Consider the following 22,271-nt stretch of genomic DNA (forward strand, 5'->3'; position numbering starts at 1 on the left):
TTTTCTTGGATTGTACATAGAACAGAGGAAGAGCTTCATTTTCAACTCCTTTGTCATAGCTTAGTCCTAAGGCAACAGCTAGACTGAACCTACCTGCACAATTTGTTGAATGGCTCTTTGTTTTAACCCATCTGTGTGGAAGGGTACCTGAAATCTATTTTTGTTGGACCTTTAAGGGTCCCTGCTGGTTGTGGCTGCCTTTGAGGTGCAGCATCAGGCTCAGTCCCCTTGGTGGGGACTCAGTGGCTTCCTGGGTCCATGAACATGGGTATGTTGAAAAGATTTCCATCATTTTGAGGTTAGTGGTTCTTCTTGTTACTGTAGAAAGGTGCAGTGGGTTCTTTGTTCAAGTGGGGCAGTTTGCATCAGCTGTTCTATGTATGAGAATTTTCAGCTAAAGGCAGGGCTATGCTCTTGGAGTGAGGCACATGCAGACTTAGAGATACAAAGCAACTTCTTAACAGAACTACTTCAAGCTTTTCCATCAATAGTTTATGTTCGTTTCAGCAGTTTGAGCTGACCTTATTGCTGGGATGTTGTACTGGGCTGGTCAACACAGTTTAAGCAGTTCTTGTGCTAATGAACTGGTAAACTTGGAGTAAGATGAGAAAATACTAAAAATATAAGAGCAGAAAAAGTCACTAAGTGTAACTGGAACTTCTTTAAAAGACATTTTTCTTCAAATACAGAAGTTAATTAAGAAGCCACTGATGCTGATCACAGTTCAGCAGAGTGTTTAACACTGATCCCGTGTAACACGGGAACCAACGCTATTTTAGATGTTACTCATGTAAGTCTCTGTTGGTGGGACTTGGTATTACTGGCAATACTTTGAATGCTGAAGTTAACCCAAATGTTAAGTACCCTTCTCAACTGCATAGTGGCAATCTAACCTACAATTGTTCCTTTTTAAAAATTCATGCTATTTTTTTCCCATTTTTATATAAAACTAAAGAAAAAGAAGAATCCTTTTGAAATCCACCTGATATGTAAATTGAGAGGACTGAGAAAAAAAAAGTTGGCAAGATTGAATACATCAAACACACAGAAAATTCTACTTCTTCATTTGTTTGGAATTTTAAGTTTATCTTGAAATGACAGTGGGGTTTCAACAAGAGGGGCAGGCTAGAGGGAAAGAAAATAACATTTTTATAGAGATCTTGCGCTCAGACTCAATCCAACAAAAAAGTTTTAAAGACATAAAATAAAAAATTTAATTGCTGCAATGACTGGTCTTTGACTGCTGAAGCACTAGTGGGAAAAATTAGTGAATTAGATTATCAGTTGATCTGAAAGTAATATAAAGCAATATATTAATATTATCTGAAAGTAATATAAAGTAATATAATACTGCCTCTGATTATTAGATGCAAAAGTTCAGACACTGTGATGCAGGAGTTTTTGGCTAAAAAGCTCAAATCACTACTCTATCCTTACTTCCCTTTAAAATTCAATAAGAATAACTAGTGCAGCCCTCTAGGCTTAAACAGCCCACATAGTTCTGCAACCATAAATAAATAAACCTGTATGAAAAATTGAACAGCTATATTGTTTTTATTCTTCTAATGCAAAGTATTTCCCTTGTAAACCACTCAGTTATTGCTGTCATTTGCTCTTAATGTGTTAGATTGGCAAAACTCCAATGAGGCTTTATAGAAGCTATTATCTAAGATTTATTTTAAAAATTAAACATTTTAATGTTCATAGGAAGGCAGTAATCCAGTTGGAAAGGTTTAAAAAGGTGAGGTACAATTAAACAATTTCTAAAATTCTCTGGTGGAGACATTGTGAGCTATTCCCAGCTGATCTGTTATATTAACTTCTAAAAAGTAATTTTACTGGTTAAATTATTTTCCATGCATTTGATTGACAGCAGTACTTGTTTTCATAGAAATAAAAATTTTTTATAAATGGCATTACACATATAAGGCATAAACTAACATGCAATGGGTTTTTTTTTTCCTATAAAATATAAGGAAGAATGTGGGAGGGTTGTGTCTTTGTGTATAAACTGTATGAGCTTTTATGGGATGTAGTTGCCTTATACATTTTGCATTTTGTCATACTTTGATTTTTATTCAGTCTGAGTTCTTTATTAAAGTTTTGTCATCACTGTCTTGACCTGAGGTATTACATGTCTGTAGTGTTTTTTCAGAGATAGTGGAAAAGTTGTAGGTATTCTGTAAGATCATTTTTTAAAATGTGATGGAAGGTCTTCTGAAAAGTGCTTTAATTGGAGGACTGGTATATGAAGTTTTGGTTTCCCCATCTGGCAGACCCCACAGAACCACTCTCTCCCTGCAGCAGGAAGAAAACTGAAAAAGCAGGAGAGAGAGAATGCATGAACTGAAATAAAATTAGAGAAAGCTCACCAGTTTCTGTCAAAAGCAAAACACCCCTCTGAAGGGGCGCCTGCTCAGCATGGGGTTACCCATTGGCTGTGGTCTCTTTGTGGGTATGCCTTCTTTGCCATGCAGTACCATGACTTCTCTGGTCTGGTTGTTCCCTCATTCTCTTCTCCTTGGGATTTTCTATCCTTTATTAAAGATGTTTTCACAGAGGCTTGGCTGAAGGACTCAGCTGTGTCTGTCACGGTCCGTTTGGATCGCTCATATTTACAGGACAATGTACTCTGTAAATTGAACTTTATTCTATGAGCTCACTAGGTCATGCAACAGACAAACTTCTTGTTGCAAGCATTTTCCCAAAAACAATACTTCTCATGTCCTAGAAGATAATGTTTAAACGTCAGCTCTTCAAATTGATGAAGAATTGGTGAGTTATTTATGCTCTCATTTTCAAGTCTTCCAGTTTTCTGAGAAGCAAATAATACTGATCATTTGGGTCTAGGGAGACCTTACAGAACCTTTCATTATCTAAAGAGGCTACAGGAGGTCCGGAGAGAGACTTTTTACAAGGGTGTGTTGTGACAGGGCAAGGGAGAATTAGTTCAAACTGAAAAGGAAGCAGGTTTGAAGTAGATATGAGGAAGTAATCCTTCACTATGAGGGTGGCAAGACACCGGCGTGGGTTGTCCTGAAAAGGTATGGATACCCCATCCCTGGCACTGTTCAAGGCCAGGCTAGATGGGGCTTTGAGGAATCTGGTCTGGTGGAAGGTGTCCATGCCCATGGCAGGGGCGTTGGAACTGGGTGATCCTTGAGGTTCCTTCCAACCTAAAGCATTCTATGAATTGATTCTATAAGTTGATGAAAACAGCTGTACTGGGTGAAACCACATGCCTGTTCAAGCCCTTATATCAAATAATGTACAGAATGTTGTGGAAGGAGTTCAAAGGGAAAGAAAATGCTACCTGCTTCTAGGGTGTATACAGTTCACATATTTTATAATTGTCGCTAAATGAACACATTCCTTTTGTCAAATAAGATATTTACAGGGATGTTGCATTTTGGTTAATACTGAAGTATTTTATAGCATTTAGGTTAGTGTAGAATTTTCTCATTAAACTGCAATTTTAAGTGAAGAAGTAGAGAGGAGAAGCAGCATTCTGTCTTCCTTTCCTCACTTCCACTCTGCAAAACTACATGGGTTTTGTTGCAAAGTCTTCTTTGGGTCTTTTTAGAAATTAGTTTTCTTGGGAAAAAAAGTACATGTTTTACGTTAGGCTGTGTACCATTTTTATCTTTGAAAATTATATATCAATTTTAAAAAAATCTGCTCATCAAAAATTAGTTATGCTGCATTGTGAAAGATTTTTGAAATACTTTGTTCTAAGCTAGACAAACCTGTAGGGTTTTTTAGTGCTCCTTTGTTTTTTTAAAAAAAATCAGTATTATTTTCTAAACTTTGCTTGGTTTGTCAAGTGTTTTGGTTCTGAAGACATTGTTTATCAATTTGACTGTGAATATTTGGAGCCCCAAAATGACAAAGGAGACAAACCAAAAAAGTTTCATTCGCAGTAAATGGTATAGTGTTTAAGGCCACTTGTTTCCTTGTCTCCTGTACTAGGAGTTTTCAGCGTCTCTCCTCTCACCTCTCTTGCCTCTCAACAAATAATTATATCCTGCTTCTTTTTTGACACCCATTTTTATGAGAAGGTAAGGAATTGGAGAATATAAAGGTTATTTCCAGTATTTCATCCTTCATATCTGATACACTTCCATTTTATCATGGCTATTTAGCTGTTCTGCCATTCAGATTTGCTTTAGAGTTTCTTTAGCATCTTGTTCCAGAAAATACCTGGTAATGTCAGTCATTGTGTGACTTTTCTGAGCAGACAGCCTGCAAATATTCTATACCATCCTCCTTAAATGACAATTGTAACGAAATCTTGACCTTATTGAAATCTTCAAGAGTTATGTGCTCTGAATTTTACCAATGGGTAAAACAGTCAAGTCTTGCCTCTGAAGGATCACAAAATATCCTGAGTTGGAAGGCACCCACAATCATCATAGAGTCCAACTCCTGGCCTTGCACAGGACGCCCCCAGGAGTTACACGGTGTGCCTGAGAGCATTGTCCAAACACTTTGTGTACTCTGTGAGGCTTGGTGCTGTGAGCACTGCCCTGGGGAGCCCGTTCAGTGCCCAACCACCCTCTGGGTGAAGAAGTATTTCTTAATCTGTAATCTAAAACTCCACTGACACGACTTCAGGCCATTTCCTTGGGTTCTGTCACTACTCCTTTTATTTCTACAATACCACCCTTAAGTGCAAGGAATATGAACTTGAGCAGGTAAAGAGAGCTCTCAGCTGTACGTTGGAAATGGAGACTGGAATTTCAACTTTTTGGAGAGATAAGAAATAATTCATCAGCTATCCTGTTATTTGGGTAGTTTTGAGTAGGTTTCTAAGTTTTAGTCAAATTCAACAAATTGTTGTAGGTTGGCTCTTACAGTTTGTCACCAAAAGTCCTTGCAAAACTTGTTCACACACCACATCTGTGTTCAGTTACTTTCAAAATGTTCTTCTTTTTGTGAAAATATGTTGTCTGTGACATTAAGGAGGTCTGATATTTAGGTGCTTGCTGCATTAGAATCTCAATACAGAGAGGTCTCTTGAGTTCCACTGGGATAAACTAGGTGTGAACAGTTGAGTCCAAAGTAACAAAAAGGGAACACTTTGATTTTCCCACAGATATTTTCACTTCTGAATAGTGACACAGAATCTAGTTGTGCTATTGTCCCACAGCTGTCTCATCTCTAATCTTGCCCTCCTATTCTTCCAATGAGACTTTTTGATTAACTTTTTATTCTTAGGATAGCAATTTGTACTGAAGATCTAATTAGAACTTTATGTAACACAGGCAAAGCCCTCCTTTTGCAAGTCTGTCTCACTTCAGTCCTGCTAATCTTGTAGCTTTCGGTATGGAGCATTCTGAAATATCTGATATTTCAAGCTATCTCCTCTGGTTGAAAACAATTTCAGCTATTGAGAGTCGGGAACAGGGTTCATTTGATTCTTCTGTCCCGGTAAGGAAAACTGTAACATATCTCTGAAATAAGGCATGTTTTTAAATTTCAGTTTTAAGGGGTAGGCTTCTTTTGGGGGGGAAATTAATTTGACTAAACTCTGATGTACTGAATGAATTCAGAACTCATAGCATAGCTCTTCTGTGTTTCTTTCTGATGAAAAGATAAGTAGCAAAGAACTGTCTTTTATAAAAGCTGGTAATTTTTCTGGGGAGAGAATGCATAGTTCTATATATCTGGAATTCAATATATTTTGCCAGTATTTCTATTTTATCGTTACTTTAATGATCAAGAAAAAAATCTATATTACATATAATTTTTACTTCCTGCAAAAACATGTAATTGAGATATGGCTTTAAAATTATACTAAATATAAGTTGAACATATGGGTATTACTGCTTATCACCAGATAGCACACAGTAATGTTGTATATTGTGTATAAAATAAGTAAGTGATTTATTCTATGTTTACGTCATATGTGTTGCTACTTCTAGTTCCAAGTATTTTGAATAAGCTATTTATATATATTAATGTAATGTGCACAGGAAATATTTTAATAGCAGATGGCTTTTGGTGACTGGGTTAGGTAAGCCAGGTAGAATGCGCTGGACAGGAAAGAAGATAGTATCTTTCTTTCTTCTGTGTATCTTCATTTCATGTGAAATATAAATTTAATAGGGTAGTTTTAAATTAAAATATGCTAATGTTGTGCAGAAGAGACAAACATCTGAACTGTTAAGTATGTGATCAACAACCAGAAGAATTACTCAGTTCTAGCTGTGTCAGATCAGTATTGTGCTAATAAGTGAGCAAAAGGGTCTTGAATAACAGATGGGTTGATAGCAAAAAAAAAAGCTTGAACCCCTGTTTGTATGAGAGTAGAGCACTTATCATTGAAGAAGACATTGCAAAATGTGTCACAAAGCATATAGCATGTGAAGGATGGGCTGACTTTTACTTTGGAGTGTCTTGCTTTCTCCTTGTTAAGGCTGCCCTAAAAAACCTTGTGCCTCCCACAGATTCTGTGTTCTTCTTGCTGTAATATTTTCTATGTCATTTTTCTCCCATTCCTCTGAAGCACACGATGTTCCCATTTCTTGTCCTCCCAGCCAAACATTTATTTAGTATCAGGGTCAGGTCTGCAGTGGGGTTTTTATATGTTAGTGCTCAGAATTGGTGCACCTGCCTGTGAAGTTGCTTAGTTTTTGGAAAGGACCATCACGTTAGGTGTTAGTTTTTCCCAGACATCCCATGGCGAAAGTCAGGATTTACAACAGGCTGAGAATGGTAAATGTGATATTTGTGGCAGGCATCATAATTTATTGGAGGAGGGGGATGTGTTTCATTTGGAGGGTGGGATTGGTGCCTAAAAGGTAGGGTAGGAGGAGACTGGATCTGTCCAAATGGTTTGGGGGAAAGGCTGCCTCATATCTGAATGCCAGTTTTTTGGGATAGATGTTTGAATTATTTTCAAGGTTGAAATGCTGTTGTACAGGCGCAAGAGAGATCTGAGTTCCTGAAGCTGAATATTTTTAGGACTGTGCTCTTTGATTCCTGTGTTGTACCTCTCTCCTGCCTTAAGCAGACAGCTCTGTTCGTGTTACTAAATGCTATGCTTAGTCCTTTTCCAGGTGTTCTCTCCTAGTGCCTGATGTATAGTGCATAACTTTCAGTTTCCTTTGCCAGGAAATGTTTTCTTTATCCATTCTAACAGTAATCAAAGCTTATTTCTGAAAGCCCTCTCCTGGAGTTTTTCCATTAAAAAAAGAGAACCAAACCATCTTCATATCAGAGGCAGATATGCAGTAGATGTTTCTTACTGTTACTGTTTCTGCTGTTATTGCTAGAGGAAGAGTCTGCCTTGATGCTCTCAACCATTTAATGTTCCAGTGTTTTGGGGGGTGCTGTTCAGTGCATGAAGGGTGGTTGTGACGTTTGAAGTTCCCCTAATTGGTTTGCAAACCCATCTTCTCAGTCGTGGTTCAGATCAGTTCTGACAGTTTTTAGATTTTATGTCTTTGATTGTTACATGTGTTGTTCGATACAGTGAAAGGCGAATGTTGTCTTTGTGTACAAGGAAAGTTGTCCCATTTTGTGGAATAAGTGGCTTTTGATATATGCATTCACACAGTAAATTCAGAGTGCAGAACTTCCCTAGTGCTTTTCAGGTCACTACTAATAATGTATACAAAAAGCAGCATCCTAAATGTTTCTGTTTTGCAAAGCAGAAAATATGTCTTGAAATCAGTAAAGTTTCAAGATTTCCTATAACCCAGGAATGATCATGTTTCAAAGTGCTGCCTTGTATTATTTTTTGTGCCAGCGTCATGAAAAAAAAGGCCATGTTACTTGCTGCTAGATAAGTCACCGTTCCCACCTATTTTAATTCAGTTTAAGATTATTTTTTTACTCAGTGTTTCTACATCCAGTTCTAGCCAAAACAACACTGTTAAGAAATGACAGAATGCTAAAATGTAAAGATGGGGAGAGACCTCATAGGTCACATCTCCCATCTGTCAGAATGTGAGTACTGCCTACGGTATTCATTTCAGTGCTAACCTAAGTTTGTACAAAGGAGTGTTAGGCAGCAAAGCTTCAACCTCTCCGCTAAGGAGACTATACTATAGATTTTTGAATTTGCCACATAGTTGTAGCTGTGGATAAAATCTACTTGTCTGCCCTTGGCATGAAACTGAAAAATATTTCCACCATAAAAATTGCAAAATATTGATTGAAAAACAGGCAAGTATAATTTTCCTGATACGAAGTACTTTTCATCAATAATATCAAAGAATTATTTACATTTATTTTTATATTTCTTCCTTTTGATTTTAGTCAATTTTGTTAAATTTGGTTTTTCAGTCCTATTTTCACCTATAATAGGACCATAATAGGTCCTATTTACCTATTTGCAGTCACAATCTATTTTTCTCAAGTTCACAAGGATGCTTTTCCCTTTATCATTTCTCAAGGGGAATTACCTTCTTTTTTTCCAGGCCTGTAATTTTAAGTGAGGTGTGTTTTTAAGGTTCTGTGCAACTTCTTTGAAAGAATGTTGGTTGTGCTGTACTCTCCAGTCATTTCCTTTGTGGTTCAGACTTATAATGGACCTTGGCACTTTGTTTACTTAAGCAATGATATATCATAGAGCTCCTTTTGTGGTACTGTTACTTCTCCTCTAGTTCAGTCCCTTCACATTGTTTCCTTATTCTCCAAACCTATGGTGCCATGTTATATTGATTTTCTGTTTTAAAATTTTTTACTTAATGCTATTTCTAAGAATTGAGAGGTCAACAGCAATGCATTTTAATAGAGTATGTAAGGGGAAGTAGGTGTAGCTTTCTTTCTCCAAGGAAAATGTCTCTTTATAGAGGATCTGTAAGGGTATAAATATATATATGTTTAATCAGTTGCTGATTTTTGTGTTTCTATTTTTACATGGCAACCTTCCTTGTGGCTATGGTACTGTTTCTACTTTCTCTTTGTTGAGAGCTCTTGTTGTGGCCTTGCGGTACTTGGAAGGGTCTAAGTGGAAAATGGGGACTTTTTAACAGGATCTGTTGTGGCAGGATAAGAGCTAATGGTGTTAAGGTGAAAGATGATTGATTTAGATTAGATATAAGGAAGAGGTGTTTCACAGTGGTGGTGGTAAATACCAGCACAGGTGCTCAGAGAGTTGGTGAATGCCCTATCCCTGAAAATACTCAAGGTCAGATTGGATAGGGCTCTGAATAACTTGATCTAGTTGAAGATGACCCTGCTTATCACAAGGTCCTTGGACTAGATGGGCTTCCAACGTCCTTTTCAACTCAAATCATTCCAAGATTTTATGATTTGTTGTTTCTCCTACTTGGCTACGTTTATATTATAGAAGGGAAGTTTTCTTACCTTGAGATTATTGTCACACAAGCGGAGCTACAAGTCACGTTTTCCCTTCAGAGCCCAGCCCGAGAGAGTTCATGTCTGCACAGGATACCATTGTGTACGCAACATTTTCTTTCATAACCAAAGACTTTGCTCTTTTGCTTTCTTCTGCTGGTCTAGTCTCACCTCCAATACTGGATTTGTAGGTTTTTCAGAAAATAGAGTAGCTAAATAAAAGGTGCTGAAAAATATCTCTTCTACAGTGAAATTTCAAAATAATTGGTGTTTTGAAGGCAAGGCAGATTTGATTTAGGGAATTTAACTTTCTTGCCAGTTTACATAAATATTTAATTACTGAGTTGGATATTGAGAAACAATATGACAAACTCACGCTAAAGGAAAATGCCTCATCTTGAGGTTCATCTTCACTCCAGACACCTCCCCTCCTCTAGCCATCACTTCAGGTCCCACTCAGTGCCTTTGTGGGGGATGAGGGACTTGGGGTCCCTCACACATGGGGTTGGATCTGGTGTCAGGACATGCTTTTTTCTCTTTGCTGCTCTTTTATCCTCACTCTTCTTTATTAGTAGTTTCTCCTGCCCCAGTGGTGGGTCTGGTGTGACACTGGCTGTCACCTGTGCCCAGCGTAGGCTTCTCCTCATAGAAGCCTCCCCTGCAATTCACAGCTTCCTTGTTGTTTCCATCCAATAGGGAGCAGAAGGCAGGCAGAGGAGACACAAGATTGATGCTTCAGTAGGATGGACTCCTTAAACAAGACACTTGAATGTAGCAGAGTGAGGAATAATAAGGTGTAAAGTCTATAAATTGGACTGATTTTTCTTCTCTGTGCCAAAATTTTAAATGATGAGGGAAATTAGTCCTAAAAACAAAAAAGAAAAGGGCATTTGCATATTTCCACTCTCTGTCCTACATGAAGATTGCATCATTCAAATGAGACCATCCTCTTTAATCACTAACAACCTGATGGCATTACAAAGGTTCTCAAGGAGAGCCCTGGCTAAGTTTGGCAGCTTGTGATGTTCCTGCTGGGTGCTACAACCTGTAAAATTATTGGAAAGCTGGCAGTTCTGGAGCACTCAGGTTCTCAGACAGAAGGACATCAGCAAGAAAACTGAGGTTTAAAAATAGTTGGCAAGCCCTATAGTAAAGTACCAAGTAGTAGTAATTTATGTAACAGCATCTCCATTGAGAAATGCATTTTATGCCACACAAAGCTAAACCATGTGAAAGAGCTGATTCCCCCTGAGCCCTGCATAGCTGCATTTCACACATGGATGTTTATCTTTTAAACTGATGTACTGTCAGTGCAGTGGTCCTGCAGTGATTTAGGGTTTGAAACAAGCTGTCGGGCAAGTGATATATTTGGAATTATTTAGTTAATTTTATTCATCACTTAGAGATTCTGGGACATAAAGGGGCATTCTGGGACATCAATTAAAACTTTTCCAGAGGACGTTAGGGTAGACATTTACTTCCACTGACATAAAAATCAAAACATTCTTTGTTCCAGCACAGACCAACTTGAATTTGGTTTATTGCAGATATTCAAAATCAAGTTTTTCTTTACATTCTTCCTCTATACTTAACTCTATATACATTAAGTTAAAACGTTTGGTAAAATAACTTTCCCTCTATATATACTTAGCCAGAATCAGTGAGTTAATTTGATGCATTATATGGACCACAGTAATTCCCATCTCTCCTCATGGCCACTTCAGTGCCAAAACAAGATTGTTGGTGATTTTGCTATTTGTGCTATAATTAGAATTATTATTATAATTATTGTGCTATAATTAGAATCTTTCAAAAACTCCTGAAACTTTTGTATTTCTTATTATTTTGCCTCTATGGAGAGTTTTAACTCTGACACCAGTAAGCCTTGATGCTTCTGCCCTTGCTAAACAGAGATGAGCACTCTTTGGCACTGATTCCTTTCTTGCTGGGCTCCTGTTTACAGTGCTGAATGTAACAGATTAACCTGAAAGCAGGTGCTTCATTCTTTAAGATTCATGTTCTGATTAAACTGCTTTAACAGTTACTGAATTTTATTAAAGTAATTCCCCTATTTCACATTTAGTTTTGTATTCTGTTTTTTTTGTTTTCTTCATCTATGTTATAAATTTTAGTCCATTTGTTTCTGTGTTTTTTATAACCCCATGCAGAAATGTTACACTCAAATCTCAGGTATTTCATTATATAAAAAGGTAACAAAATAAGACACTGGATAATTTCTTTGTAAGCTTAGTGTACCATGATGCTAAAAATAAAAAGCCATATGGTGAGTTAGGCAGCCTTGGCTTTTGAAAGGAAGGAGGAAAAAGCCAAATGTAAGAAGAGACAATAATTAAGTTGCAAGTGCAGTCCAGATCCAGCCCCTCCATTGTTTGTATTGGGATCACACATGCGTTTGGTTTTTCTTCTGGCCCTGCTCAGCTTTTGGAGAAAGTGTTGCAGGGTTTGTAGATGTGGCACTTAGGGACATGGTTTAGTGGTGGGCTTGGCAGTGCTGGCTTAGCACTTGGACTCTATGACCTTAGAACTCTTTTACAACTTTAATGATTCTAGGATTCCATGAAAGAAATAGCTGCAATTTTGCTTTACTTTTTGCTTTTCTCCCTCTAGAAGGAATTCTGTTTGTGCATACTGAGGCTGAGGGGGAAAAAAAAAAAAGTACACAGCTAGGTCAAGTAGGATGCCTAAAATCTGGATGCATGGTTTTCTTCTGGTCTGTTTTGAGCATGTGTACATTCATGTGTATTAGCACAGAATCACAGAATATCCTGAGCTGGAAGGGACCCACGAGGACCATCAAGTGCAACTCCTGGCCCTGCACAGGACATCCCCAAGAGTCACACCATGTGCCTGAGAGCATTATCCCAATACTTACTGAAGTCTGCCAGGCTTGGTGCTGTGACCACTTCTCTGGGCAGCCTGTTCCAGTGCCCAGAGAGCTTTTCCCACTGATATTTCTATGTCCTTCATTAGATATTTTTTGGGGAAAAAATTATCTGTTATATTAATCATTGCTATTTCAACCTGCTGACAGGTAAGATCATTACAGGGGAAACTTCAACAACTGTAAAGTAGGTGCTTTCTTCTCAATCCCTCTGATAGCCTCTGAATCATGTTGAATTTTCCTTGTGTATGGGTTTTGTTGTTTTTTTTTTTAATAATGTAAATTAATACAGTTTTAAATAGGAAATTATTCCTACAGATTAAGTAAAAACAATGTAAAACTCCAAGTCTGCAAATAAGGCCATCTCCTTTGAAATGGGCAATTTACATTTTAACTAAATGGGTTTATATGAGGTTGCACTGCATTCAAAGGGAGTGGTCTTGAGGATTTCTTAAGGCATTTTTCTTCTTTCATGGCAGCTGCAGCCTGCAGGCATAGCTTCTTTTGACTTCTGTTTTATGTCTCAGAGCAGAGGTAGGATTGTTTGCTGCTAAGTCATTCTTTAGATGTTCAAAAAGGTTCTCTATCTTTTACGTTTTCTGATTAATAGCAATGAAATGACTTTTTATCTTTTAGTCTTTTAGTTTGTAATTCAGTGGTAAATATGACAAAAGGTGCTGTGTGTTCTGTGATCTTGAGGCCTCATAGCATGCCAGAGAATTACTTGTTTTGACATCTAAATTGTCATTTAATCTTTGATGCTATTGTGTGTAAATGTAAATCTATTTCTCGCAATTGTGAGACTCTGAAAACAGGAACTTAAACTAATTCAGTATCACTTTCTTAAGGCCTTAAGCAGTCTTACACTGTGTCTCTGAGAAATGCAACATGCCCTATTCATATAAATATAGGGACTGCTCTACTTTATATTATTAAGACACAAAATGCTAACATTTTGAAGTAGTACAAAACTGCAAATGTATATTCCAGAGAGTGTTTCAGAGTTTAGGTCTGACTGCCTGGAAAGATGAGCCTTTAACTCTGATATACAGTCCAGAGTTCATTGTCTACACAAGATGGCAATAATCCACTGACAACTCAACTTTTAAAATGGTAATACATACACTCTTGTATTACTCTCAATTTAACCACCTCCTTATTTTGAGTTTAAATAAATGTAATTATGTAGGTAACGATGGTGATTCCTTAACAAGAAAAGTAGTAGAGAGCTCTAACAGCCTCAAGTTGCATAAGAGGAGGTTGAGATTGGGTATTAAGAAAAAAGTCTTCACTGAAAGGGTGGTCAAGCCTTGGAACAGGTTGCCCAGGAAAGCGGTGGAATCACTGTACCTGGAAAGGTTAAAAAGCCAATTCAGTGGTGTGCTTAGGGACATGGTTTAGGGCTGGACATGGCAGCGCTGGATTATTGGTTGGACTTGATCCTAGAAGTCATCACCAAACTTTTTAATTCTATGAAATTAAAATTGCAGTTAGGAATAAAGCATTGGTGGGCAATTTCAAAATGATGACATACTTGGTTGTGTTTTCTTGTTAAGAAGTAATGTGCTGTGCTTATGGTTTATAAAGTAGTGGCCACATAACTTTGTGATTTTGTGGTCTGGTATTGTATATATGAACAGTTAAACAAGGACTTAGGAATGCTGGAGAAAGCAACCCGGTATGATATGGATAGTCTCTAAAACTGAGCAGCATAATTAAAACCAGGATTCATGGTAAAGGGAAAGTTCACCTTGTCTGAGAGGTATGAGTCATGTCATACACTTGTAGAGAATTTGACAGCAGAGTAATTGTTCATGAACTAGACCATGTGCCTTTTTGTTCTGTACCTGCTGGCTTCAAGTGCTTTTACTCTATCTTGCTTCTAAGTTGTGCTTTTGGCAGAAAAGCAAGCAGAACAATCTTGTATATATTTGTGGAAGCAAAATGTTTTATGCTCAAGTCCTTTAAGAATAATAAAAAAAAATCTTCAATTTTTATTCTTTTTCCCAAAGCTATTCAAGTTTTGTCTCAGCTATGCCAGTCTTTCACTGCAGCTGTCAGTGTAATGCCTTTTTTCACAGAGATGGCTCAGCTGAAAGCAGTGCTTCCAGTCAAGGGCAGGAGGAAGGTTCATGCAGGGAGCAGGAGCTGTAAGTCTGACTGCACACATTGTCAGCTTAATATAATACTTAACATATAGGTAGGGATTGGGATGGAGAGGGAAGTATGTGAGAAATGGGGAAAAACAGGATTATTCAGTTCACTGCACTCAATAATATTCACACTTCTGGTGATTGGTTAGGTTTTATTTTGCATCTGGAAAAGCTGGTAAAGTGTAATTTACTTGGTAAAATGTGATTCAGTGTCTTGGTCAAGACAGTAGAGGAGGTCAAAGCGCAGAATTAGGAATAAAGTTGTTATCTTCCAGGAAGCTGTATCTTCTCAACCAGTCTGAAGCCTAGATAAAAACTATATAGATCTCTGTGGGTATACAGATTGAGATAAGAGGCAGTGCTATCTCAAAGACACTCTAGGCAGAAGTTCTCAAGAGAATCTAGACATATTTTTGCATGCCTTTTTTAATTTATGCACAGTTGAGAGTACTATTGGTGATCAGAAATTTGCCGATGTTCTCCATTTGAAGTACAGAGATAACTGAGTATCTTTTTTGAGAATTTGGTGAATCAGTGTGGCGTTTTCAAGTCATGTTTTCATAGATACAGACATATCATTCTGGAAAGTAAAATCTTTGGCTCCTTGTTGATACTGTTCTTATCCCTTCACTAATTTCACTGTGGTTACAGGACTGTTTTGATGCTATTGTGTGCACTATATGGCTAGCACTATATTTAGGGCTCTCTCCAGTCATTGCAAACTGTCTTCTCAACTTTGCATGATTGAAATCTCCTGCTTTAAAGCGTGAGCTACAAACAGGGCCCAGCTAATGAAATAATCTCCATTTCCTGCACTTTAATGCAATTTTGCAGCTCAGGAGGTTAGTATTCTTCAAATTATCATATATCAGAGAGATGGGAACAAGATGTTTCTATTAAATCATATTTCTTTTTTAAAAAAAAAAACAACAAAACAAATATTCCTCCCCACCAAAAAAAAAAAAAAAAAAATCCACAAAAAACAAACAAACAAAAAAACCCCAAACAAAACCACCAAAATCCCAAAACCTAAAAAGACAAGTTGTAACAGGGAGCACTGTCCCACACACAAAGAAACACAAAGAATCATACGCCCAGTATAAACAGGAGGAACAGAGAAGGTGAATGCACTGATGATATTAGTTGTGAGTCAGTGCTTATAGTCACTACATCCATCTGAAACTATTGCACTGTGAATTTTTTCATGCCCATCTGTCTGAACAGGATAAATACCCCAGTTGCAGAAAATCGTCAGTTTGAGTTTAGTATAGTTTTTCCAGTCAGTAAAGAATACAGTAAGCACAGTGTTGAAATGTGTTTTCAAGCCAGTGTTGATACACTGGCTTGAAAATGAATTCTTTACAGGCTCTGTATCAGGGCCAGTCAGGAAAGCTTATCATTCAAATGAGCAGCTTAAAATGCTGGGACTTTTCCTGTGATGGACCAAGTGATAACCTAGGGATCAAGATTAGGTATAAATGGAAGCATCATGGTGAGTGTCCATGGTCTGGGCCTCAAGAACATTTGGTCAAGGCTCGTGAAAGACAGAGGGAGGTGATTAAAAAGAGGGAGGTCAATTTACAAATGTTTACAAATGTTTGGATTTTACCTTGCCAACCTGACATCCTTCTGGGGTGAGAAATCTGCTAGCTCTGTGCATGAGGGAATATAAATAGATGTAATTTGCCTGAATTTTAGCAAGGTTTTCAGCACAAATTCTCTTTCCTAGCCAAATGTGAGAGAAACTAAATGGATGGGTTTACTATGAGTGGGACACTGGCTAGACCAGCAGACTCAAAGAGCAGTGGTCAGCAGTTCAGAGTTTAGTTACTGATGGCAAGTTACTTGTGGTGCTCATGCAGAGTTGATAGAGGTGCTAATGCTGTTTAACATCTTAATTAATAACCAGAATGATTATATAGAGAGCATGGTCAGCAAGGTTTGAGGCAACACCAGACTGGGAAGAGGAGATATGATACACTGGACTGTTCCCTGATCTTTAGAGGAATATAGGAGAAGGAGAAATGTGCTGAGAAGAACCTCACAAAGGTTAATGGAAACATTCAGGAGTTCCCCATGACAGAATAAAACCTGGAGCAGTCCCAGCCAGGCACAGTCTGGCTAAGCTGCAGCTTTGTAAAGAGAACAAGCTGCACATGAGTCAGCCATTGTAGCAGTGAGGGGGAATGGCAAACTGGGCTGCACTTCCAGCCTGGGCAGCAGGGTAAGGGGCATCTCATCCCATTGTCAGACTGCAGCAGCAGGAGTACTCTGTCCAACCCCAAGTGTTCCCATAATTGTTTCTGATTTCTTTAGCTTTATGTCAGGAAATTCTGATGCAGATAAAAGGCTTTGTTCTTCAATAGGTTAAAGAGATTTGGGTGAATGCATTGAAAAATGACTTCTCAAAGATTTTTGTTATTTCAGTAGATACTGTTTTTATAAATCACCAGTGGAAAGATACTTTCTTTTCTGAAAACTGTATTTTTTTATAGTTGGTTATAGACCAACACAGTAGGTAAAAATAAAAAGGAGATAAAATCAATACTGTAAAAAATTGCCAATCTTATTCTTCCTGTAGCAAAGTAGCACTTTTTAAAGTGCATTAAGCTAAATATTAGTGTTATTGTAAAAAGGAAATAATTTGTTTTACCTTCAATGATAATGCAACTATGGGCATATTCCATATACCTAAAGCTAAAAATATTATAAGCATAATAATAAAATCAGAAAAATATTATAATCCTATTAAGTAAAATTCAGCTTTTACCTCTCACTTCAGTGTGACCAGTGTTTTGGGACACAATGAGACTAACAGGTTATGGGTGTATAATTTCTTTCCAGATATTAAGCATTTTAATATCAAATAATACTATACCTTGACATTGGTCCATGCAATGAAATGCAGACACCAAATTGTATGCATTTAATTTTAATTCACGGCTTACACAATTGTATAGAAATTATGGCATTAATCAGCAGTAGCTTTTGTCCAGTAACAAAATTTCTTTGAACACAGAATTATCCTTGAATGACTGCACAAAAACTGGGAAAAAAACCCCAAACTGTATTTGAATTATTGCACTGTCACATTCCTAATTTGAGTTAGTAACAACCAAAGGTTTGAAATCCCACAGTAAATATTTGATGACAGAAATAGGATCAGTGTTTCCATCAATGCTGTGTTCATGCCTACCATGCACAAAGAGACCCTGCAGTCTGTACGAGTTTAAAGTGCAGTCATTCAGTGGCAAGTACACAGTGCAGATGAATAGAACTAGTGAGCTACTGTGCTGAGCATTAGTATTTTCATCAGCCCAATTCAGTGACTGAAGAGTCTTTGCAGCCCATGTAGGCATTAGTGAGGCTGAGAAAGGGTGCCTTCCATCACTCTGTCCTACACTGACTACATGTTGGTCTTTCTGAGTCCTTGATTTATTAGCAATCCCATCTCGGCAGTCCTTCCTTTAGTTTGTCACTTTACTGATGGTGCTTGCCTCTGGCTTACAGGTTCTCACAACTCTGGTTTTCTCCAGAGTCTGAGCTAGGTCTGTGCAGCTGGGTACTATCAGAGCTTGGCATTGGGTCAGTAACACTGAATGCCGGAATGGGGAAGAGCAAGAGGTTCAGGTGGTTGGAAACTAGCCTGGATATGAACTTCATCAAGAAATTAAAGATCAGGTTGGGCAGCTTTGCAGATGCACAAGTCTTTTTAAACTGGTCTGTATTTCAATCTGAACCCCAGCTGAGTGTATATGAACCATGTCAATTTTATACCTTTGACATAAATATCATCATAAATGTCCATATACATATTCAATACTGCTAGCAGTGTAAGCATTAAATGTTTCTCCTCTGTAAAGATCAGTTAATCATCTTGGTTCAAACACAAAAGTTAGATTTGTCAGGTGGGGAAGCTGAAACGCTCAACCTCAATATCCCCTAACTGAAAGTTGAATACATCAGGTTTCTTACAGTTCTACTAAAAGATTATCAACTATATAATACATATTCAGGATGTGGTCCAAAGCCTGGAAAAACTAAAAAGAAAGGCCACAGTGAGCTGTGGTTTGGAGGCTTCATCCTTGATTGAGTGTTACTCATAGTTATGTACTGTTGTATGATTTGAATTCAGTGTGAAAATAGGCTTTTAGACTTTTAACTTACGGTATAAGTATTTCAATATTCATGAATTTCAGGTCTTTAAATTTATTTTCTCTTTTTTTTTCCCCTTTCAGGCAAGCCCTGCCCCTATAATTGTCAACACAGACACTTTGGACACAATCCCCTATGTAAGTATTAAGGATTTTTTATAAATATGTAGAGTTGGTTTATTTTCACAGAGAAATTCTTTTTGGTATTGCATAGAAACTATCATATAAACAAGTATTTAATTTCTTTTACAGTTACACTGTAAATTCCTTTTTTGGGAAAAGAAATTGGGAATGCCAATTGTACTCAGGCGAATCATAGCATTATTATATGCACACAATTTGTATATGTTTACTAAAATTAGCCTTTATTTGAAAAAAAGAAAAGTGATTTCCTTAAGGCTGTCATCCTTACCAGTGACATGAGTATTTCCTTTTAGAGCCATGCACACCCTGCTAGCATAACAGAAATATACCTAGATGCACAGTGTATCTTAAAATGGTGCAGTATCCCTTAGTTTGTCTCTATCCTTCTTTTTTAGATGGAAATTGCTCAATGATAAATAACAGCTCAAACTAATTGACTTAATATTTTCCTGTTAATGTCTCTTGTTTTTTATGACTTCTAGGAAACAGATTATCCTGAAATAAATGCATGTTTTTATTAGAGTTTTAAAAATGCGGTTTTAAAACCAACATTTGATACTATTGTTGTGTAGACTGTAAAATCAACTATAGTTGAAGATAAAGGACATAGAAAAACACAAAACAAATACATCACAAAAAGAGTAGGAGGCTTAAATGATTGGAGGGAAGAAAAACAAGTAGCACAAAGCTAGCCAGCCAGTATCTAATCTTTCTTCTTGCATCATGTAGTTATCTTTTTGAAGCTCCTAATTAATGTCTCTCATCTGTTGTGTTTTGTCCACATCCGTTTCTTATGATACCAATGCATAAGCCTAATTATTTTTCTACCTACACCAGTCATGTTGCTAGATTCCATCTTTAAGACTGTTGATGAGGAAGTTTAATAGGAGTTGTCCTGGTGAGTTTGTAACTTGACAATTCATAAAAGTTAGAAATTATGGTGCGTAGCACAGGTAAAGATCACAACAAGAGCAATTTAGAAGAATGACAGTGCTCAAAAGCAGAAGAGAATGAAGTCCCTTGATAGGAATATGAACTGTTGGGAAGGGTGAAAAAGTTAAATAGAATTTCTCTGTTCATTTGCATGCAGCTTTTTTAAATGGCTTCCTATCATTTCTGTCTCAGTTTTCCATCTAACATTGAAACCATCTGCTATGGTCTCACTTTCAATAGGATTGTCTGGCTCTTCTCCTGTATTTTGATGAAACATTTTATACTTAGTGTTCTCTAGTCTTCCAAAAGGGACACTCTGAGCCCCAGTTCTCATTTTCAGGCACTGGACCTGTGCCCAGGATCCTCTGCAGCTACGGTGTTAGAATTCCTAAATACAGATGCAATTACACTAGTGACAAGATGCTCAATCAATATGATTTATTCCCTTAACACATCCTATCAATACTTACACACTTTTATGCCACTGTTGTACTAGAGTTCCTTTTTCTTAAATAATAAAGAACAAATGACCAAACACATTCAAGAGAAATGTTGACAGTAGGCTGAGAAGTGCCTGTGGGCTGTTTCAGTCTCCAGCACACGATGTGAACTGGATAAATAAACAGAAGGTGCCTGCTGTAGAAATACACAACTCTGAATTAGTCATCTTGCTCTTCCTAGCCTGGGGAGAGTTATTTCTCTTAGATATAGGACACAGCAGTGCCACCATAGAGGGATTTATTTAACACTAGACACTAAGAAGCACTTCATCTTGACCTGTCTGCTGAGCCAAGGCCACCATAGTGCTCCACACTCTGATTTACAAATAGGCATTTGCTTCTGCTCAGGATTTGTGTGCTTGAATATTCTCTAAAATGAGACACAAAAACAAGTCATGAACAAATGACCTCTTCCTCCAAACTAATATTTGAGGGAGTGGGCTGGGAGACCTGTGTATTCTTTCTTGCTCTCAGGAGTAATGCAGTTTAATTTAGTTTGGTTTTATTTTATATTTCCTCGGCAAGGGAGATGCCATAGTCATGGGGCCAGATCCACGTTTTCTTCTCTGTGCATCCCCTTCTGGTCCAGGGATCCTTCCCAATACATATTTAGTGATAGCAGATAGTGGATTGACTCTGGCCAATAGCCGAACAAGCTTCTCACTCCTCTCTGCTGTGGATCAGGAAGAGAATAGGAGATATAAAAGCAGAAGATAATGAGTTTAATAGGGAAAGCAAATGTATGTGCACGCAAAGCAGAATAAGAAATTCATTCACTGCCTCCCACCAGCGGGCAGATGTTTAGCAAGGAAAGCAAGGCTTCATCAGGTGTAGCAGTTATTTGGGAAGACAAATATCATAACCACTAATGTTCTCCCTTGCTCCTCCTTTCCCTGAGCTTTTACTACAGAGCACATGTGACATGGAATATTCCTTTGGTCATGTGGGGTCATCTCTCCTGGCTGGGTCCCCTCCAAATCCTGTACCCACCCCCAGCCAACTTGCTACTGGGACAGGAAGGGCAAAATAGAAAGGAGAAAAAGCCTCAATGCTGTGCAAGCTCTCTTCAGCAATAACCAAAATTTGGTGTATTAGCAACATTGTTTCAGCCACACATTGAATTATTGCTCCACATAGGCTACTGTGGAGAATAAAGCCCATCGCAGCAAAACTCCATACAGCCTGTAGTATTGTGTGGATCCTGTAATACAGCCTATAACACAATGGGATGTTAAGGGAGTTTTGTCTCTCTTTTAAAAATTTGGAAATGCAAAGAAAAGTCTTCCAAACTGGATGAGTTAAGTGTATGATAGTGCAACTGTCATCATCTAATTTATTTTGCAGGAAATGTAATTTAGTGGCTATGCCATGAAATATTTTTTCTGGATGAGGTCAGTTTAGAGAGATAACAAAAAGCTAGATTTAATTATTATTTTGAAACTTGAGCATGTGTCAAACAGCTGCATTTTTCAGCACTGTTGGGACTTCCAGACATGCATGGAGGAAGATTCTATGTGCCTAGGAGCATATTTGGTGAATGTTTAAGTATCCTTAGAGTTAACTAGCTAAGTATTTGCACTTCTGAAAGGCACTACTGATTTTTAGTTGCCATAAAATAAACTTCGAACACTGACAAAAAAATTACTTTATGGATCAGAGAATCCAAGTTAAATTATTATATTTTCTGTCCAAAGCTAAAAGCAGCCTTGGTATAAGATGCTGATCCTCCCTCAGAACTGTGGAGTGTTTAAAACACCCAAAAGTGCTGTTCTTTGGGGCTGTAGTGATCTTACATTCCTGCTATTCATCCTTGTTCCTCAGGTCTCATTGCCAAAGTACACTTGGAGTTCAGGAAGACTGAATGGGAAGAACAAGAATTTTTCAGATCCTACTAATTGGGTCATGGTTCTAATGTTTACATTCCTTTTTTTCTTAGACTTTGTCTTTCTCTAGTCTTAGGTGGTTGTCCTTTTAACTGAGTTTGCCTTCCACAAATCTGAGCACCATTTCTAAATCAGCTTGTTGAATAGAATTAAAAGGCAAGGGAATACATAAGCAAGTGATAATGTCTCAGGAAAATTTTTGACATATTAGTTTTTGATTTCTAACTGTTGGGATTTTCTAAGATACTTTCCATAACTAGTATTTAATGCTGTCCACTCTGGTGTTTGCACAA

General features: G+C 37.6%; 1 protein-coding gene across 25 annotated transcripts in view; it reads left to right on the forward strand.

Moving 5' to 3' along the window:
• Positions 1-22,271, forward strand: part of DLG2 (discs large MAGUK scaffold protein 2) — a 989,662-nt gene that overhangs the window by 575,093 nt on the left and 392,298 nt on the right. For 24 of the 25 annotated variants that reach the window (XM_031505123.2, XM_031505124.2, XM_031505125.2 and 21 more), the window contains one exon: positions 18,603-18,656. In XM_031505123.2, coding sequence (XP_031360983.1) covers positions 18,603-18,656 — 54 coding nt within the window. Of the gene's footprint in view, positions 1-5,289; positions 5,431-18,602; positions 18,657-22,271 lie in introns of those variants that run through there. The other variant, XM_021545068.3, reaches the window with a different exon arrangement.

This window comes from Lonchura striata, chromosome 2 (genome assembly GCF_046129695.1).
Source record: "Lonchura striata isolate bLonStr1 chromosome 2, bLonStr1.mat, whole genome shotgun sequence".
Classification (NCBI taxonomy): Eukaryota; Metazoa; Chordata; class Aves; order Passeriformes; family Estrildidae; genus Lonchura; species Lonchura striata.